The sequence below is a fragment of the Schistocerca gregaria genome, chromosome 8 (genome assembly GCF_023897955.1).
Source record: "Schistocerca gregaria isolate iqSchGreg1 chromosome 8, iqSchGreg1.2, whole genome shotgun sequence".
NCBI lineage: Eukaryota > Metazoa > Arthropoda > Insecta > Orthoptera > Acrididae > Schistocerca > Schistocerca gregaria.
Window position 1 is genome coordinate 123826573 of NC_064927.1, and position 22863 is coordinate 123849435.

General features: G+C 41.5%; 1 protein-coding gene across 3 annotated transcripts in view; it reads left to right on the forward strand.

Annotated features, from left to right (window-relative positions):
- Positions 1-22863, forward strand: part of LOC126284356 (fatty acid-binding protein, muscle-like) — a 55761-nt gene that overhangs the window by 13170 nt on the left and 19728 nt on the right. The window contains exon 1 of one of the 3 annotated variants that reach the window (XM_049983220.1): positions 3208-3374. The exons of 1 other annotated variant lie outside the window; for it this stretch is intronic. In XM_049983220.1, the coding sequence (XP_049839177.1) occupies positions 3239-3374 (136 nt within the window). In that variant the 5' untranslated portion in view covers positions 3208-3238. Of the gene's footprint in view, positions 1-3207; positions 3375-15467; positions 15697-22863 lie in introns of those variants that run through there. One more of the 3 variants, XM_049983223.1, reaches the window with a different exon arrangement.

Genomic DNA, 22863 nt, shown 5'->3' on the forward strand with positions numbered 1-22863 from the left:
TAATTTCAGGCAAATGCAGGGATGGTGTCCTTGAAAGGCCGCGGCCGATTTCCTTCCCCATCCTTCCCTAATCCGAACGTGTGCTCCTTTTCTAATGACCTGTCTGTCGACGGGTTGTTAAACACTAATCTCCTCGTCCTCCCCTATATTACTTCTTCACTAATAACACGTTTCCTGGTTGTATGGTCATACGCCATTGAATATACCTGCCACATTATATCATTGTGAGACGCATAGCTTGAGGCGTATGACGTCATCAACACCGAGATATGTGAAACGTATATTTTATGTGTGAAAGTTCGAATATTTAAATAATACTTTTGTTTAAAACCGAAATACGAGTGAATTATAAGTTACACTCCGAAACTAATAGTTTCTTCGCGCCGGTTGTAAATTGCATTTTCAAGCGGTTGTTGTCAAGTAACTCCAAGCATTAGCGAGCTCGCTCACTTGCTTGTTCATCACCCAACGTACATCGAGCCGAGACGGGGACAACGCAGGATCAAATGGCGTATTCTGTTCTCACTTCAGCCGGTGCATTTCAGTTCCAACAGTGCGGCGTGGTCGAGGTTGCGGATCTGCATCTCCCACCTCCCATCGTGTACGGATCTCGCATTCCACTGCTGGCCTCCAAGGTCACCTGAAATGGTGACACGTGATTCTTTTCTTGTGGACGTTTCTGGGACACTTCGTCTGCCTCCCCTATAGCAAGTTAGGCTTACCTGCAACGCCGTATAGCAACGGGAATCAATGCAACAAATTCTGACATGCTTCCTGAAGTTTCACCCTCGACTGGATAACTCTGATGCTCCCGACGGACGGCATATTGAACATTTGTGAAAGCTAAATGATAACTTTTGTATCTTAGGGATATACTGTTGACGATTACTAACTGCGTACTAGAAGCAGCACTTCACACATATGTGTTTTAGGGACTAACGATGTAATTGAGCTCATACGAAACTTTGGACTTAATTACGCTGATCACAAACATTACCTTCCACTAGCACAGTCCGCCAACATCATGAATGTTTTAAAGAGAGCATCACACATATCACTCTCAGTATTACAAAAGAAGAGTTGTGTTGGGAAACCATGAATGTTGGTTCAGTGCCCTAAATGGAAAGTACTTCAGACATGGATATGTTTCCTTCTCGATATGACAATGTTCCCTCCTGCGTACCACATACAGGATGGTCGCGAAAATATTGAAACCCAAAAACCGAACACATTACCAGGCGTAATACGGTGTAGGAGAACCGTCGACATTCAAAACAGCTTCTAGTCTGTCGGATAAGATAAATAGAAGTCCTGTACAGTTTTCGTGGGAAACTGGTATCATCTTGGTGCAAAACAGAGGCAAGTTCGGTTAGCGGTTCTGAGCACTATGGGACTGTGGTCATCAGTCCCCTAGAACTTAGAAGTACTGAAACCTAACTAACCTAAGGACATCACACAACACCCAGTCATCACGAGGCAGAGAAAATCCCTGGCCCGGCCGGAAATCGAAACCGGAAACCCGGGCGTGGGAGTTCGGTTAGCGATGTGGACAGTATTTATCTACGAACGGCACCTGTCCAATGTCGCCAATACGTTGGAAGTGTCAATCGAGATCAGAATAGTGTTCTGTGTAGTTGTGAGCGTATTATGTCGGAGCTTCGAACGTGGGCAATTTGTTGGTGCTCGCATGGTGCTTGCTTCCGTAACCAAGGGAGCTGAAGTGTTTGGGGTTTCAGGACGCATTGTATCGAAGATTTTCAGGAGGTAATGTATTCACTATTTATACGGCGTACAAGGAAAGCGGAAGTCCGCTAAGTTACAACACGGACAAAAGTGTGCGTTGAGTGATAGCGACACACGGTCACTGAAGAGGATTTTGATGAAAAATGTGAGGAGAACAGCTGTGAAAGTCACTACAGAATTGAATGTCACGCTCAGTCAGCACCAAAACAACAGGAAAGGGTTTCATATTCTGGGAATTAGAAGGGAAGCTGGAATTCCAATACTAATCAGTGATGTAAACGCCTGTAACCGAAATGACGTTGTGCAGAAGCCATAAGCCTGGAGTACGGAACAATGAAAGACTACCACTTTGTCAGATGAGTCTTGTTTCACACTGTTTCCAACTATTGGCTGACGTTACGTCCCAAGAATACACGGGGCTGACTCGGTGAGGATTTTGGCAGCCTTACTGCGGTATTCTAAGGCCCCAAAGTTGATCTGCAAGTCAGTACTGCCAAATATTATTGAGCCTTTGTGATCTGCTTGGGAGAAAAGGGTGCTTTATTACTATCGACTTGCCGGCCGATGTGGCCGAGAGGTTCTAGGCGCTTCAGTCCAGAACCGCGCTGCTGCTAGGGTCGCAGGATCGAATCCTGCCTCGGCCATGGATGTGTGCGATGTCCTTAGGTTAGTTAGCTTTAAGTAGTCCTAAGTCTAGGGGACTGATGACCTCAGATGTTAAGTTCCATATTGTTCAGAGCCATATGAACCATTTTACTATCCACTTCCATCATCGTCATCTGAATTTGCCATTATTTTGCTCGAAGAATTGTATAAGATTCCCATGAAAACTGTGCAGTACCTGCATTTATCCTTTCCGAATGAATGGAAGCTGTTTTGAATGTCAACGGTTTCCCTGCATCGTAATACGCACGGTAATGTGCTCTTTTTTTGTGTTTCCATATTTTTGTGCCCATCCTGTATGTTGTACACGGGAGGTAACGTTCTCATATCGAGAAGGAAACGTGTCAATGTGTAAAGTATTTTCCATTTGGGGGACTGAACCATCTTTCGTGGTGTCCCAAGCTATTAACACTACATAACACTTCCTTTGTAATACTGGGAGTCATATGTGTAATGCTCACTTTAAGACATTCATGATGTTGACTGGCGGACTAAGCAGTGATCAGCGTAAATAATCCCAAAGTTGCGTATGAGCTCAATTACGTCGTTAGTCCCTAAAACACATATTTCGCTGTGAACTGCGTCCTTCAATACGCAGTTAGTAACGTGAACAGTATATGCCTGAGGTACTCTCCTTACCGCTGGAGGATGTACGTCGTTACAAGTTGATATCACTCAAATTTCAGGTTCCAGCGCACTGTGTTTTAGCTATCTGATAACACAGTTATCTAATCTTACTTCCTGTTTTGCAGAGAAGTAAGGCAGCTATACAGCTATATATTCAGGTGCAGGTCCGTGCAACTTGGTAACATCTATTGTTCACGTGTCCATCATGACTCTTGGTTCAGCTGTAGAATCTGGCAGCGACGCCGTCTCCAACCGTGAATTGATGAAACAGTTCTCTGGAATAATATATAAACTTGACGTTGATACTCAAGAGAACATGGAGGACTTAGTCTACGAAATGGGTGAGTGACACGCCTTTGCATAAACTAAGATTGCTGACAACTGCAGGCCGAAGTGTTGCAATGTAATTCACTTCATGAATAAACTTCCAGTGTTGCCGATTCCTCTCCACTGACAGCTGTGTGGCGTTCATATGAGGCCCCACGTTCTGTATTTCTGTTATCTCGGACAATCCTCTGCGCACTTCTGCTGTCTAGGAACATTTACTGGAAATCTACATAATGCTTCTTAGTTTCGCCTAAGGTGCTTACTGTTAAATTATCGGGAAGATAGATTTAAACAGATCTGTTATCTTTCCGAATTATATTCTTCTGATCTCGTAATTATGACCGCCCTAGAAAAAATTGTGTCTGTTATGTTGTTGAACTTGCTTTTGATGTTGTACAGACACCCTCACATTCACGTCACACAATTTTTATTTTGATAACCATGTGGAAAATGCTACGAAGCGGTAGGAAAAGAGAACAATGGAAGTTTAATAATAGAGGAGGCTTGATATTTTTTAGAAGGGTTTCCAAAATCAGCGATACATGAATTTGTTCTCCAGCGTTTGGCGTTCTGAAGAAATAGGCTTAGCAGCAGATAACGAAAGTACAGTGTATCTGAAAAATAAATCCCTAGTTTTAATGTGCCTAGAATCTGTACAAGATGACATACACTATTCTAATTTGTGATGTTTAATTCATCAACTCCCCAAATTTGGCTCCCCTGTAGTTGGCTGGTCTGCTTGACCTTGGGGCGACACCAGTGCTGTTCTTTCCCTCTGTTCCTTCAGTCCAGGCGTGTCTGCAATGCAATGCAGAGCAACTCAGCAACTACATGTGCTCCGCAACAGAAAGCGCAGTGTGTTATTTGGCTTCTGAAAACTGAGTCAGTCATAACAGTGCAATGTAATTTTAGAAGTCAGTATGGTGGTGAACCACCTACAGCAAAAACTATCCGTCATTGGCTAAAGTCTGTCAAGGAAAACGGTAGTGTTTTAAAAGCGAAATCACCAGGTAAACAAAGAACTTCTGAAGACATTGTTGAACAGATCCGTGTTTCGTGTGTTAGGAGCCCGAAGAAATCATTTGCCAGACGTAGTCTACAATTAGGAGTGCCTTAATGTACTGTGTATGATGTGCGTAAAAGACTTAAGCTGTTACATGAAATAAAACCTACTGATGAAATCGAAAGGTATGACTTTGCTGTTGACTTTCGACACAGAATTGGTGATCAGAGACATCAAACATTTATGAGAATGAATTGTCGCGGCGGTTGGGACAGTTACATTTGAAATGTTGGTGAATACGTGGCGAGAAGTGGAATATCGTCTCGATGTGTGCAGGGCAACAAATGGCGTCCACGCTGAAGTCTATTTACATTAAACAAAACTTGAAGCAATTCTCTTTCATGATATGTACTCATTGATGTAATTTTTCGTTAATTTCCTTATTAAATGTATACTTAAAACTACAGAGTTCTTTTTCAAACACCCAGTATATATAGATCTCTGAGAACAAAAAATTAACACAGAGGCTGAGGAAACTTAAATGATAAATTCTTGTGTTTGTGATTACCTATAGCTTGCGCTGGCCGGTGATTACCTATAGCTTGCAGATATGGAAAATATGTCATGTTATTATAGATTTACTTAATTTATTGTCGTATTAGTATAGGAAGTACATACCCATCAGCGGCAACTTATACAGTGCCGAAAAGAAAGATTAGTACATCCGGAAAGACGATTTCGATTTTATTTGGATGACGGCATATGCCAGCTGAGGTGTAGTAGAGGTATAGATAATAGTTTCCACGTCGTTCGCCAACAATAAGATAGTGTCATAGTTACCAGAGCGCCACCTATATCTACGCTTCTACACCCACACCCAGAAGGCTCAGTGCGGTGCAAACGTTTGAAGCAAGCAGGCAAACATGACGGGATCACCCAGAGAATTTCACGAAAACATTTCCCTGGTCAACCCTCAACTCGTGGTCGTGCGGTAGCGTTCTCGCTTCCCGCGCCTGGGTTCCCGGGTTCAGTTCCCTCCGGGGTCAGGGATTTTCTCTGCCTCGTGATGACTGGGTGTTGTGTGATGTCCTTAGGTTAGTTAGATTTGAGTAGTTCTAAGTTCTAGGGGACTGATGACCATAGATGTTAAGTCCCATAGTGCTCAGAGCCATTTGAACCATTTTTCCACTGGCCATAACACTCCCTCCTGCTGTCAGAGCGTTTGGTTTCAGACGATTCACGCCGAACACGCCAACACCCATCTGTCTGAGGGAGCACAAGTTTTTTTAGAGTGAAAAGACCACCTATTACCACTCAGTGAACGTCCAGATGCGGTATTTGCGTGCGGATTCCAGCCTTCGTCGCCGATGAACCAGGCGCTAGCTGCGGAAGCCCATGCTCAACAAGGTTAGTTGTACGGCCGTTGAGGCGAGGCTGTTGGTAGCCCTTTGGTTCATCTGGACAGTCAGTCGCTCAACGGTGACACGTGTATCCGCCCGTACACGTGTCCAGAGCAGTCGTTCCTCTCTGTCATCTGTAGCCTTTCGTGCACCACAGTTGCCCGGTAATGCTGACACCTGCCATCTATGAATGGTTATTGCACGTTGTCGTCGAACATGGGCAATGATCACGTTAACGAGATAGGACCATGTAGTTTATTAGCAACCACTATGGCTTCAAGAAAATGGAATTCACGTCATGTCAATGTACAATCATCAAAAAACTTACGTGCCGTTGTGTTATTTAGACTATTAGCTCTTACAACCACTTATGTAAAGCCGAAAGCCCCACTTTTAAAATTCTATACGTTTTCACTTCCCTTGATCCACGTGCAAAATACGGCGTTCAGCAAAGCTGTCTGTCGAAGTATTTCTTGCAGCTCTACTATTATTTTAAAATCACTAGAGAGCAGAGGGAAAATGTTTGATTGACATTATGATAGTAATTGTAGAGACTCGGAATGAGACGTTATATTCAACCATAAACATTAGTCAAATGGCTGTGCATCTATATCCACACCTACGTAACTACTCTTTCTCGCCATTTCTCCACCGTTCCACTCCCTCACAACACGCGGGAAAAATACACTTAAATCTTTCCTCATTCGGAGGAAAACGCTGGAGATTTTAATTATGGAAATATACCTTACTACAACGATAAACGCCTTTATTTTAATGAATGACATCCCAGTTCGCATATCATATACGCCCCACTCCATACCCTGTTTCGCGATAGTACAAGACCGGCTGACATTCTTTGAACTTCTCCAATTTTCTCTGTCGATCCTAGTAGTTCCGACGTATTTAGTTGAATCTGCAGCCTTTAGGTTTATATGCTTTATCACATAACCAAAATTTTACGAATTCCTTTTGGTACTCATGTAGATACGCTCACGCTTTTCTTTATTTAGAGCCATCTATTTCTTTTCGAATCATTTAATCTTCTCTAAATAATTTTCCAAATGGTTTTGATCTTCTGATGGCTCTCCATACAATAAATGGCAGCTCAATCCGAAAACAATCTAAGAAAGTTTGTCTCCTAAATAGTTCATATAGATTATGAAGAGCAAACAGCCTGTATCACTTCCTTCGGGAACGCCAAACGTCAGGTTTTATTAGATGATTCTCTGTCAATTACTACGAACTGTGATCTCATCGACAGGAAATGTCGAATCCAGTTGCACAACTGAGACGATACTCCATAGTCACGCAATCTATGCATATAAAAGACAATGTATTGACTGACTCATCATCGCCCAGATCAAAGCGCTGAGGATAAAAACCTGACATTTGGACAGAGTTTTGATCGTACACTGTAGGCGTCGCTAAGAATGGAGTTTTCGGAATTCCACCCCTAACGGTTTTTGGAAATATGTCGCTATTAAGGCAATTTTGAATACAGAACCACGAAAATTGGTATTTGTTTTCACGATTAGAAATCTTTTGTAAATAAGAGCTGCCTTCTTTTTATTTCACTGTATGTCACTTGTTCCAGAAGCGTTTCCCCTTTTTCTTTAAGGGATCTTCAATGAAATCTAAAATGTTACAGTATTGTTTTAATATGCAATATTTGTAGATTATAAAACAGTTCAAATTTTGTTTACACAAATAAGTGTTTACTTACAATTGTTTGAATATTTGGCTGGCTTCTGCGTTTCCTCTCACCTGATCACATGCTGGAGGTCGCACTATGACTACGCTTACAACACGTAAGCACATTTTCATGTTACTAACTTTTTTCTTCAGAATTTTCATGTTCTTTGTGCAAATTTGTGTGGAGTATTATTAGTATACTGGCACTAGTTGTAGATATTTTACCGAAAACTGTGATTTAAAGTCGTAACTGCTGTGGTTTTACGGCAGGTCTCCTTCTTTTCGGTTTGTTTACATATATATTGCCTACCTAAGTAAGTACATGCTGAAAACTAATATTTCCTTCTTACCAATTCTCTCGTTAATCGAATATTGACACTGCTGCTCATATCTTCCCTTCTCTATAAGCTTTCTACTTCTATAATCAGATTTTCTATGTAATCTTAATTTAGATAGAAGAGGAAACAACAGTGTCAACTTTGGATTAAATAGGGAACTCTTAAAAAATGAATACATAACACAGTAACCATCATGAAAACACAGCAACACAAACACAGAATCCGAAACACTCAGAAAACTTAGGAATGAACTTCAATATGAAAATGTCATCACTTCAAAGGCAGACAAGGGTAACACAGTTGTACTTATAGATACAGAACAATATGCTGAAAACGTACAGGAATTCATCACACAAAATAAGTTTACAAGATTAAAACAAGGCCCCCCACAAACTGATGACAGACAAAAAAAACTCTGAAAATTATAGACATGTTACTGAATAACACGGATAAAAGAAAACTGATAGAGAATAGTCCCACTTCACCTGTCCTCCGAAGCCAACCAAAAATCATAAACCGAATATCCCTATGAAGCCGACACCAGATTTCAGAAAATTCTCCACTTACAAGTTTGTAGGATACATGTTAGAATTACAATCCGAAAACTTCGTTGTGTAAGAAAACAGAACCACTAAAATAACTTCTAAAATAACTTCTCAGCTAATACAACAAATAAGATATAAAAATCCCAGACATAAGAACAGCTCTCTCATTTCATACACAAAGCATGTATTCCAATGTACTAGTAACAGAATCAATATACATCATAGACAAAAACTTGAAAACACGTATTTAACTGATTACTAGATTAATGAAATACATTAATAAAGCTCATAATAGAACAAAAATACTTCCATTTCAATAATGAACTTTATTTACGAGAAGGTGGATTACCAATGGAGCCCCAGCCTCAGGAGCCTTAGCAAATATTTTTATAAACCACATTGAAAACATCATTTTGTCAAAAATAGTAGCAAAAAATTGTATTCTTTCAAGTATATGGATGACAGCCTCTTCTTCAGAATGAACCAAAAATAAAAACTGAAAAACCACATGCTGCTGTCAAAAAGATACACAAAAATACGAAGTTCACAATTGAAATAGAACAGTATAAAAACAGTAAACATGTGATTGAAATTTACTGTAAACCAACAGCAACTGACATTATCATTCTCCAATCCTCGAACGACCCACACTAACTAAAGCAAGCAGCACTCCGACACATGATCCATAGACTCAACAGAATGTCACTCAACAAAGAAAACTACCAAAAAGAACTTGACATAACAATGAAGATAGCCAAAAACAATGGTTTCAATAGTAACACGTCACAAAGAACAAAAAAAAAATTGAAAGAGAAATAAAACCAGAAAACCACAGGCAAAAACACAACAGAATCAAACACAATCACAAATACTCAGTACCATAACAACAACACAAAATAATCAGGAAAATATAAGAGAACACAGAAGATGGTACGCAATGATACACAGACACAAACTCACAGACTAAATCACCAAGATTTTCAAAATACTGGGCGTAAAAACAGAATACACAACAAGCAATTCTGTCCAAAAATATACCACTAAACTGGCAAAGGACATAGATATATACCAGCAAGCAGTTGTATATCAGTGACAATACAAAATCTGTGATTGGAAATGTAACACTTGGTGATAGGGGTGAAAAAGCAGTATATGGACAAATAGACAATACATTTGATGGCAGACACAAGGTCCATATGAGGGCCTGGAAGTATGGGACAAACCACTTCACATTTACAGAACACCTAAGAGAACACAATCACAAACCAACGTCTAGAGAAGAAGAGATGACAACAATCGGAATCAACAATAAGAAAATCTCCTAACCCTGCAAGAAAATTATCACATACAAAAAGACGAAACAGAAAAGAAAATCGTGTTGAATGGTCAAATATATGTGACAGCTACCTCACTGTTTAGTTAACAGCAAAAATAATAAACACTCCAACAGTGCATTATTATCGTAAAAATACCCCCCTACATTTTTCCACTCACCCATTGATAAACCCCTCCACAAAACATTTGAACCAAAACTTACATCAGCTCTCTCTCTCTCTCTCTCTCTCTCTCTCTCTCTCTCACACACACACACACACACACACACACACTCACACACTCACACACACACCACACACCACACACCACACACCACACACCACACACACACACACACACACACACACACACACACACATACACACACACACTGCACACGCAAACGCACACACACGTAACACAACTCATAACACATGCACATGCACACGCACACGCACACACACACACACACACACACACACACACACACACACACACACACACACACACACACACACACACACAGACAGGTATAAAAAGAACAGACGTTAGTTTACAGAATACATTTCATTAGGTTCGCGACATGTACGTAAACTAATCAAACAGGATGAGACATAAAGAAGTGAAATTTGATGGCCAGAAATTTAATGAAACGCAATGTATAAAATTACTTGCGGTCTAGTGGGACAACAAACTGAAACATAATGAAGAAATAGCTGAACTAATCAAGAAGTTAAGTTAAACACGTTTTGTTCTTAAAATCACTTCTCCTAAAGGAGACCTAAAGTGAAGAGAAATATCTGTTTTTGCATATTTTCATTCTTCGTTGCCTTATGGAATTATCTTAGTATGCTGTACACCTAGTGAAAACAGAGTGTTTATTAGTAGTAGCAACCTGTAAGAAGACTATGTAAAACACATAACCAAGTACCTTGCAGGAAATATTTTAAGTATCTTGGAATTCTTACACTAACAAGGGGGACCCGCCATACATTTTTCACTGATGCGGTGGACACTTGGCTGGATTATAGAAGAATGAAAATAAAGTGACACTGGTTTGGTTTAGGTGCCAACTTGCAATAGCTTCCGAGAAAATGATTATCAAAGCTTCGATGCGACTTCATCAGGCTACTCGCGCGTCGTCGACCCCAATGCGATGGTGGCGCAGTAGCTAAATAGCAGATATCCGAAATTTTGCACCCCGTTAAGTTTCTTCTTTCTTTTGTTGTCGTAGAACTAAGTGACATCAATATTTGTATGACATCGTGATACATCATGGAATGAATGGCAAAAACTGGTTTCAAGTCTTTATAAAAATAGATTGTATCACACAACTGGCAGGGATTAGCGCCTTCCACAAACTGCTAGCGACAGGTTTCGTTTGTCTCCAAGAAACTGGTTACCTGTTTGGTCCTAGAGTCCATCACTATGTAAACCATGTAATGTAATGGCATTAAAATGTGCACGTAGTAACCGCAGCATTGGAAAGGTGACAAAAGAAACCTATAGTCAGCTTCCGTAGATACTTTGCAACGTTAGGTAAAAATGGAGCCGTTTCTGGACTTATTTACTCGTGAGATGGGCAAAACGATTCCTCCTTATAAAGAGCTGTTTGTCGACTAAATCGGAATATCTATGTGTCCATTAAAAGTAATGCCATCAAAATGTATGCCCTTACGTAACGCCTGCCACGTATACTTTTACTGACAGATGAACAACTACCTTCCCAGATACGGAAGTGCCTTCAAATGGTTTAAATGGCTCTAAGCACTATGGGGCTTAACATCTGAGGTCATCAGTTCCCTAGACTTACATCTACTTAAACCTAACTAACATCCACGTACGAGGCAAGATTCGAACCTGCGACCGTAGCGGTCGAGCGGTTTCAGACTGAAGCACCTAGAACCACTCGGCCACAGCAGCCGGCGGAAGTGCCTTACTCTCATCGCACAATAAATGAAAAATCAATAGCGGAAGAGTTGAAATTAAAATACACACTTTGATCAGTAATCAGCGGCATGGTCCAGTTTTCGAAAAAAGATTACATAAGTGTGATTTACCATGGAATTATCCCTATAACGCGATGTTGTTTTCCTAAAGATACTTACACAAAACATGAAAACTGTGACACATATGCCTTGCTACATTCGTCCTTGAGCTCCGAAGTGTTATTCTTTGAATGTTTTTATGAATGAACTGGTTCTCTTGAAGTATAAAAGTACAATACAAAGCAAAAATTGAAATGTTTTTGATTTTGTTACTATTAATTGCACAAGATTTTTGATGATAAGATCTGAAATGGTTATGTCTTTTGTCAATAATTCCATTGTATTTTATGATGTCACAAAACGTATTGATGTCACACACTTTCGTTATGACAAAAGAAAAACAAACTGTAAAATAGGGTTTGAAGTTGGGAAGCGAAATTTCGAAACTATGCTCTTCGCCACTGCACTAACTACCTCAATTTCACTATGCGTGAGTCAACTCATGATGCCGAGTCGTTTTCTCGAAAACTATTGAGTGTTTGCACCCCTCTATCACCACGCTAAGTTTCGATTGCATCGGAGAGACACCAATGGCGGCTTTCCCCTTGTCAGTTACAATACATTTACTCCATAGTGGTTTTTGTGGCTGACAACAGATGTCAGTACAAGCCGAACTGTAATCTTCGTAATAACAATGCAAGAGACAAAAGCGGTTTTCTTATAGAATCAGAAGAATAGAAGGTGGAAGTTATTTACTTGGAACGTGAATTAATTTCTTTTATTTTATGTTCTTTTAAATTATTCTTATTTCCCATTTGATTTTTACATTAGTTTTACAAACGTTTGCTGTTAACATAACTTATAACTATTTACGAAATACAAATCATTGTATGTCGCCATGGTTATTGAATATGTACGATCTGTTTAGGGTTTTGGAGACAGAAGGTTAAAAATTCGTGACAGGAAACTGAAATTGAAATGAAATGAATCTCTGCGAAGGGTTCAGAGCACAGTTGCGTATTCTAGTCGAAAGCTCTCGTCTAACTCCAAACATGTTATTTTCTGACCTGTTGTTTCTTAATTTTTCACTGTCGATAACGTCTGACATTGGTCATCTTTAGTTGTGTTTTGGAGCCAGTTGTCTAGTGTACGTGTTGTCATTCTAAATACGGTGGCTTTTAATTTCTCCATCGGCGCAGGGTTTAAAAACGATACTTCTTTCCTATGCATGATGTAGCAGTGATCCTCACGTCGTCATCCGACCTTCCAACTTACTTGCCCAACCAGTTAAAAGGGGGACCTACAGATTAACATTGACTCCCAAACAAGTAGCAAGTCGGTGTTTTTCACATTTACAAACATTGCCGGAAATGAAAGGGCTGATAAGTGATTGATAAAAATCAGGAAACTGACCAAGCATCGATCTCCCGATCGTTGGATCTGTAGTCTGGCACTTAACCCCGACTTTACCTTGCATCTTTCTCTACAGAGTTGTTGATGAATACCTCTGGGGGTCAGGAGACGACTGCATGAGAACTACGAGGCATATAGTAAACAGACACATGTCACTAGATACAGCATCTCTCCAAGTTTCGATAAGTGACTGATAAAAATCTATGGAGTGGTTGCAAAGGGCACCACCAAAGGGCAGACATGTCACAACATGGAGGCAAGTCATCCGCTCCATATTGCCGCTTCGAATTAGTTCGCATCTGTAGACAGACATGCCAATGAACAGATTTACAAGAAATATTCTTTCGCAGTGGCAACGCAAGAAGCAGCTGCTGGAGTGACGTCTATGATCTGCACTGACATATTGGCGTTTGCTGCGTCACAAACGGTGCCCACAGTGGGTGCCGGTAACGTGAATTAAAATTTTGGAGAAATGCGGTATCAGTTGATATGTATATTTTCTGAATATCTTATGGTTTTCACGTAGTCATCTTCTTCAACTGGGAGGGTACATACGTAAAACCTCGTATATTTCAGCCGCCTCAAAAATTTAACCACAAGAAACATTCTTGTTTCCACTTTTCGAAACTTAAACTTGTATAATGCTACTGTTGTTCCTAGCACACTTTCCATTCATGCTGGCGTGATGTTCGCAAAATTTAAGGTGACCACCATCATGCTTGGATTCTACACTCGAGACAGAACGTGATACTAACCTTCCTCTTGAGGAAGGTTGAAGGTACGCTGGGACAAGCCTTTTCCAGGGCCCTTATTCACTCGGATCAGTAGTTTCAGGCAGATGGTTGTGACCTGCGTGAAGGGGTATACTTCACACCCGGTTTCACAGGGCCTAAGTCATCTCGGACCCTGAAAATTTTTCAGCAGAGTTATTCTACGTCGGTATCACCTTTTGCCAGAATGAGAGATAGAAAGCGTATTTCACTGTCGAGAAACCATGAATCGAGTAATGACGAAAATAGCGAGGTGGTATCTAAACCTACGGCCTCTTTGCGTCACTCAAGAGCCATTTCCAACAAAGGAGGTTGCATTCTGTGGGAATAGTTCTCTACCAACATCTAAGATTAGAGACATTTTCGCGTCCGTAAAGGATGATCTTGGTTTGCGTAAGACTGGAGTCTACCGTGACCCGTACAGTTATGGTACGTCATACATTGCTCAGACCATCAAGAGCGTCGCGGACCGGTGTACAGTGTAGAGACGATAAGCGTCACACACCGTACAACAGGCGAACAAATTTGCTACTCCAGAACAATTCGTTGGCAACGGCCTTGCCGCAGTGGATACACCGGTTCCCGTGAAATCACCAAAGTTAAGCCCGTTGGGCGTGGTCGGATGGGTGACAATCCACCGCAATGCGCTGTTGCCATTTTTCGGGGGTGCACACAGCCTCGTTATGCCAATTGAGGAGCTATTCGACCGATTAGTAGCGTATTCGGTCAAGAATATCATCATAACGACCGGGAGAGCGGTGTGCTGACCCCACGCCCGTCCTATCCGCATCCTCCCTTGAGGATGACACGGCGGTCGGATGGTCCCGGTAGGCCACTCGTGGCCTGAAGACGGAGTGCTTTTTCTTTTCTCTCTCTCTCTATATCTTTTTTTTTTTTTTTAAGTTCATTTCGGTGCTACCATTCATGCTATGGAATACGACAGCATAAAGATTCTGGCGTGCATTTCCAGCTATTGCGATAATGTTATTAAGTAAACAGTTGAGATTAAACAAGCAAATGATCTTTTCAGACTTGGAATCATGCTCTCTCCTTGGCCAAAACAAAGAACGCGAAAGTTAACGCTACTTGCTCACCCCTTGTTTCTTAGATTCAGTATGGACAAATGGACAACTTCTGGCGTGGTAACTTTCTTTTGGATGGTGGCGCCAGTTGTTGTTGGTGTGTTATCTTTCATGACGTATTACGATTCATGGTTGGCGTACTCCTCCTGCCGAATGTTTAAGTACCTTTACACTGCTCTCTCTCGTTGAATCTCTAGCGTATGGAGTAGAAGATGTGAAAAAAAATTACTCTCCAAGAGATACTCAAATACTCCAATCGTACACCTAATAGCAAGCATATGATGCGCAGAATCATCCAAGGAAGCCCCCAGAGGCAAAATTTCTTACATGCACGCTAAACTGCGCATTGCGACTACTTGTAAGCTATCACTAAGCGAATCGATTTCGTCGGAAGTCATGATCGGTGAAACTGGTCCGATTCCAAGGAGCGATATCCTCTCATCTGTGGCAAAATCGCCGTGTTTTCTGGCGGTCTCGTTACAAGAGCCGCTTTATCACATTAAACGTCGCCCTTATCTAATCGAGGCCCGGAGTCGCGAGATTGTGAAGGCCGGCCACCTACAGCAGTGAACGTTTCGTGGCTGGTTCATTTGGCCACGCGTACCGTAAAATTAAAAAAAAAAGTCGCTTCTCTTGGTTTTGAGTCGAAAACTGCCGAGTTTCGTGGTAGGAACGGGACGAGAATCGCGAACTGATATCACAGCAGGCCGCAATGGAGAAGATTTCTGGCATCACGTACAAGCTGGATGTTGACAGCCAGGAAAACATGGAGGACTTTCTGTACGCCTACGGTGAGTAACAGCTGGGGCAGCGCAGTCCTTTCCTCTTCCTCACCACACAACTGCTTCGCCGTATCACGGTTCAGGGGGAAACATGGATGTTTCATGCAGTGACCTCTACTTCGGAAACTGACCTGCACGTAACTTGTGACTATTTCTACTTCGATTTCATGGAGGAACAAGTGCAGATAATGTTAAAAAGGGGATAAATGTTTCTTTTTTCATTAAAAAAAGTGTCGGAAGTCCTGAACGGTTTGATATATTATTGCTGGGAAGAAACAGTTTCTTGTTGGTCTTATCTCCTCGTCTTTACACCTGAATAGTCAGTTTGCCTCCTCGAGAATTACACTTGACTGCTCACGTTTTCTAAACTGTTTACTCTAGAAGCCTGTGATATTCGTTATTTCGTTATGGCCAGCTTGCTCTAAGTAGTGATTTGTTCTCGAAGAGCTTCGCTTGATATATGCTGTGTTTTATGTAAAGTACCTTCGTTTTAGAGTTATGGGTTAGTATATAAAGCAAACATCCCCCCCTCCCCCCCCCCCCCCCGAAAACTAATGTTAAGAAACGTGAAAACAAATGTGTAAAAGTTGTACCGCAGATGTATTTTTGAAATTAAGCTCGGTGTATAATACAAGAAAGTGAGATGTCTGATACAAAACAAGGCTAATCGGAACTCCACCTCCACCCTTAGCACACTCCCCCCTCTCCTCTAGTTCCCTATAGCATGAGAAAAAAAATAGTACACAGCGGCGTTTACGGGGAACTCAGCGTTGAAAATGTGAAAGCCAACACAATTGTGGAATTAAGCATTTGGGCTTGAATTCTACGTGAAGCAGTAAACTGTTTCCGTTGTGGTGGTGCAGTAACATTGAAGGTGCATCGGAAAGGAAATGAAAAGTGCAAAAATTTACGTATTGTCATTGCCTACCAAAATGAGTACTTATCTGGATAAAGAAATCAGAGACCTATGATGTTGTAATTACCTCAAATAATGCGTCTAGAATTAGACACAGTTGTTAAGAAGGTAGGTGTGTGTTTGGGGAAGCATACTGTGGAAGGACATCACAATGTGCACTTGGTAAGAGAAAACTGAGGTTGCCGTAAAAAATATAATCAAACAAGATAGAAAAAAATGAAGACAAACGTTAACGCAGATGAGGAAGGTAGCTCACAATATGGAGCAGTATACTTTTAATTAACTTCATGCAAAAATAAAAATAAGTTTTACTTATAACTGTAACACATTTTTCTCAATATGGTGCGTTTTTAACTGCGAATGTCCCATTTTCTCAGATACCTTCCGAACTTTAAAGATTGTAAAGGTTCTGCGTAAAACACTCATTAATGTGCATTGAACTGAGCGAATTTATGAATGGTAAATTGAAATATAAATGTACTCATCGAGTGAAAACCTTATAAAACCTTTCGTATTTATGGAAAAAACCCTCATTCTGGATGGGCAGAATAACGTCACTACAGTTACTATGTTATTGACCTTTCGAATCTGTAGTGATTAGAGTCACTGATGAAATGGACCATGATCATCTGAAATACCGCAGAGGCCAGACAGGATAGCGGAAGCAGAACAATACTCGCACTTACTGACCCACGTATGAGTCCAAGTGTTTTGAGAGTAACGGCAATGAGTCTCAGAAATTTTGTTTGGGAATGCTGGATATCATGCTATGCTATCAATTACTGAATCACTGGCTTAACTTCTTATTAACTGTTGTTCCTACAAAGTTTCTATGGTCTTTGCATGTCTTAATAGAACGTAAAGACATAACAGTTCACCATTAAATCATTGGTTCCTAAAACGGTTTCGTGGTTATAAACCTCTCTCTTACTTCAAAAATATTGGGTAAATGTTTACTCAGTCCCAATGAATGAATCTTAACTATGGTTGTCATTCTAAGAGAAATAATCGCCAGAACAGTAAAATTAAATTTTCCTCTGGGTTTGGGGGGGGGGGGGGAGGTGGGGGTCGCGGCGGTGGGGAGGAATGGACAATAAAAACCAACAAGGTTAGTTTATGACTTAATAATGACCCCGTATTGTCCTGCTGGAGTTGCCCAAGTCCGTCGGAATGCACAAAGGACACGAACGGATGCAGGGGATCAGACGGGATGCTTACGTACGAGTCATCTGTCAGAGTCGTATCTGGACGTATCAGGGGTCCCATATCACTTCAACTGCACACGCCCCACGCCATTACAGAGCCTCCACCAGCTTGCTGACATGCAGGGTCGGTGGACTCAAGAGGTTGTCTCCATACCAGTACACGTCCATCCGTTCGACACAATTTGAAACGAGACTCTTACAGCCAGGTGGTACATTTCCAGACATCAACAATGTCGATGTCGACAGGCCGAGACGAGGCGTAAAGCTTTGTGTCGCGCAGTCTTCAAGGCTACAAGATTGGGTTTGTCGTAAATCGGTAAGAGTACGAGGGGGTGGAGTTCTCTTCTGAACAGCACGTTGCAGATATGCCCAATAATGTGCAAATGGCTCAAAGGGCTCTGAGCACTATAGGATCTGAGGTCATCAGTGCCGTAGAACTTAGAACCACTAACTAACCTATGGACATTACCCACATCCGTGCCCGAGGCAGAATTCGAATCTGCGGCCGTAGCAGTCGTGCGGTTCCGGACTTGACTCCTAGAACCGCTCTGCCACAGCGGCCGACTCAATAATGTTCATGTTGGGGAGTTAATTGGCCAGCGGAAGTGTTTAAACTCAGAGGAGTGTTCCTGGAGACGCTCTCTAGCAATTCCGGACGTGTGCGCTCTCACATGGTCCTCCTGGAATTGCCCAAATCTGTCGGAATGCTCAATGGACATGAAAGGATGCGGGTGTACCCGTGTCCCGCCTCATTTTCACGCTGAGCAAACACTCTGAAAACGTTGACACACATTTTCAAGTAACGATACAAGAAGCAGCAGGTGAGGTGCATGAATGACGTCCTTGGTGAGGGGTGGAGAAGCACTTGTGACAGTAAGAGAAGGAGAGTTTTCGAAGCAAGCGATGCAAATATAAACCTCAAAGGAATCGAAAAGTTTTATATCATTTTTTCATGCAAATCAATATTCATGGAGTTATTCTACTTTTTTAAAGCTTAAAAACAAGAAGCCGGATTAACATAAAATTAAGTACACTGTAGCGCCAAAGAAACTGATAGAGGCATGCATATTTAGAGGGGGCGGTAAATAAAGAAGTGCGGTTGAAGCGTTCCCACGAATGTGCATATACAAATGTTGGTTAAAAATTGTTATTGCAAATGTTGGCTCTCACGTACGTCTCAGGGGATGATTTCCACACTTGGTGCATTAGTACACCGTTCCACACCCGCGCATTAGTTATAGTTTTTGAATTAATAATCATGAGTACAGTTTATACAGGGAACAAAAATTAGGCGATTATTACAGCAAAATCAGTTTTTCACGACACAGTCCAATCACTATTTATTGACGTTGTCCTTTTCTTTCACACAATGAAATTAGTACTGGTGAGACGGTTTACAGTTTTACTTTAGTAAAAATTTGATTCCGAGCCCCGAATAGCAGTAATGTAGGCTGCTATAAATGAAAATTACTCATTCCATTCGAACAGGACCACAAGTCCCACTGTCCTCTTTGTTCTAGCAGATTTGGTGTGAAATCACAGATCGCCACATGTTCAATTACGCCGATGTATATCTCGTAATTCGCACTCACACAAATAATCGTATCACTTCCAGTTCATCAAATATGTGCTTGCACACTTGCATTATTAAACAATACTCTTTGTCGAAATAAATCGGCCCTAGAAAAAATTCTCAAACGACCACATTGGCCACCCTGAAGTGGGGGTTGCTCGCCACCCACCCTCCTAAACAACTGACCAACGACTGACCTCTGGCCATGATGACCGCTCGCCTATGTAGGCTTGGATGTCTGCCCCCTGGTTATGCAAGTACCAGTCTCACCAGTTAAGGTTACGAATTTTGAAACATTCATCCCTCGACAGAAATAAGTACACCATCGGAACCGCTCTAAAAAGTACATACTATTTACTATGTTACATTAATTTATAGAATTACTCTATCGTCCGTAAATGAACTTTTAGTTTTTTGCAAAATTTCGCCACTTAGCGCAAATTTGTTTGTTCATATCTCTGCTACAAAGTTTTAACATAGGACTGCATATAGAACCGTTTTTAGACGTAATCTATAGCGATCTACACATTGCGCTTCTCAAAATCTCCATATGTATAATAATTAATTAATTATGGGAGATAAATCTTAATAATAATTTGCAAATAATGAAAACTATTGCAAGTTAAGTATAACTTAAATAGTTTAAAATATGTATGACGCCACCCAAAATATTATATAGTGCCGTTCTTTACGTCATGAAATTTCTATTGAATTTCATAAACAATATTCCCTCAAACTTTGCTTATTGCTCTTTACCGGCTTAATTATTTATGAATCTTAACATATGACTACGGCACTCGATCCGCTATGACGAAACGTTTTTAACGAGTGCTCGCTCATCCCTGTAAGTTTTTTTTTACTTTTTTTATTAATCTTTCAATATTCCTGATCTTAACCGATTCTGAGGTTACTATAACTCATGCGTCTCGTGACTTGAAATAAAGATAGATCTTTCAGAAGGTGCATACTGCTGACCACAATCCATTGACGCATCGCTCTTCACCGTAAGTTACGTAGTTTTTCCATAGTGTGCTAAAAATCAATGCCCCAAGCTGCGGGCCACGTGGCCGCCCGGCGGCGGAGACCATCCCACCGACCGTTGCAAACCTCGTTCGGGCGCGCCACACGCCTCCGCGATTCGCGCACCATGTAGCGCGCTCGCTCTCCACAAAGCAATCCTTGCATACTAGAAATATTCATCTAGTTTGTACCGTCACAGTATTCAGATGCAGAGGTATGTAAAAAGGTAGAATGCGACGTCTCGATCGTCAACGTATATTTGAGACAACAAGTGTCTCGTGCAGTTGTTAGATCGGTCACTGCTGCTACAATGGCAGGTTAGCAAGATTTAAGTGACCACTTTCAGAAGTGGTGTTATAGGCGGCGCACGAGCGTTGGGACACAGCTTCTCTGAGGTAGCGAAGAAGTGGGGATTTTTCTCGTACGACCATTTAATGAGTGTACGGCGAATATCATGAGTCCGATAAAATATCAAATCTCCAACATCTCTGCAGTCGGAGAAAGACTCTCTAAGAAAGAGACCATCGACGACTGAAGGGAACCGTTCGACATGACAAAAGTGCAACCCTTCGCAAAAGCTGCAGATGTCAATGCTGGGTCATCAACAAGTAAGTGTCAGCATGCAAACCATTCAATGAAACATCATCGATATGCGCTTTTGGAGATGAAGGCCCACTCATGTAACCTTGACGACTGAATGACACAAAGCTTTACCCCTCGCCTGGACCCGTCGACACTGACATTGGACTGTTGATGATTGGAAACATATTGTCTAGTTGGACGAGTCTCGTTCCAAATTGTATCGAACAGATGGACGTGTACTGGTATGGTGAGAACCTCTTGAGTCCACGAACCCTGCATGTTAGCAGGATGATGGAGGCTCTATAATGGTGTGGGGCGTGTGCAGTAGGAGTGATATGGCACCCCTGGTACGTCTAGATTCGACTCTGACCGTGCTTGACAAATGTGGGCTCATTAGTAAAGAAAAGTGATGCGTCTAGAGTATCCTGTCTTAATGCCCATGTAGGAAAGTTAACACTGTTGTCATAATCTTCTCCATGGAGCTCTTGATGGAGGGAGATGTAATAGGGGTAGAATGTATGTAGATGGATAATGACTGGGACACCTGCACGACACAACTTCCTCTTGCGATTGGACGGGGATACAGTGCGAATCAACTGCAACTGCAGCAAGAATATTAGCTTTCTCTTGTCACTTGTTTCCTCCTCTTACTTTCATGTAACTGGTTGAAGAGGCTGACAGATAATTACCGAGATGGACGACATTTGTTGGGATGTCTTGCCGCATACACTGTAGAAGAACGAACTGCATTCTTCCTACACTCTCCGTACACCATGAATATGTCGCCGTTTCTTCATTGGTAAATCCCAGAGTCCACTCACGACCAACTGCATGGACTGTCGTGCACAAACTGACAAGCAAGTTTCAGGGCAATCAAGGAACACACAGGCACAGTGCAAGTAAACATAACAACATCGTACATTGCAACTATGCAGGTTAAATTGCGAAAACGATCGCCGGTGTCGGAGTCGAACTAGAAGCATGTCCTGCAGCACTATGTATTTCTCGCAACACACTTTTATGCACACCTCTGTGTTCTGTTTGTTTTCGTACTTCAAGTGTGTGTTGATGTTTGTGTTTTGTAGTGTTGCCAACATAACCTTTCCACTACTTCGTCTCTGACCTACAAATATTCTTTTTTAAGTTTGGTTTATTGTATGTGTGTAATTCTATTTAAGAATTAGAATAGAGTGGTGAAATATAACGTTAATTGGCTATGGCAGTAGACTATTGTCGAGAGTGCCTTTTCTAACAACACGACATCGCGTGCAGAGCTTCTCCTGGGCTCGTGACCATATTGCTTGGAACCCTAGACGACTGGAAAACAGTGGCCTGGTCAGCTGACTCACGATTTCAGTTGGTAAGAGCTGATGTTGGATTAGTGTGTGGCACAGATCCCATAAACCCATCGACCAAAGTTGTCAATGAGATACTGTGCAGGTTAGTGGTGGCTCCATAATCGTGAGAGCTGTGTTAACATGAAATGGACTGTGTAGTCTGGACGCATGGCTATTAGGAGACAATTTTCAGCCGTTCATGGACTTCGTGGTCCAGAACGTCAGTGGAATATTTATGGATGACAATGCACCTGTCACCGGGCCACAATTGTTCGTGATAAGTTTGAAGAAGATTCTGGAAAGTTCGAGTAATTGATTTGACCCCCTCTAGGTCAGTTATGGAATAATCGAGAGATCAGTTCTTTCACAAACTTTCATCATGGACGGATACAGAGGCAACGTGGCTCAGTATTTCTGCAAGAGACTTGCAACGACTTGTTGAGTTGCTTCACTACGCCAGAAAAAAGATCTGACACCATATAAGGGATGTATCCCACGATTTTTGTAACCTCAGTGTATTCTTATTCACTTCCTGCGATTACT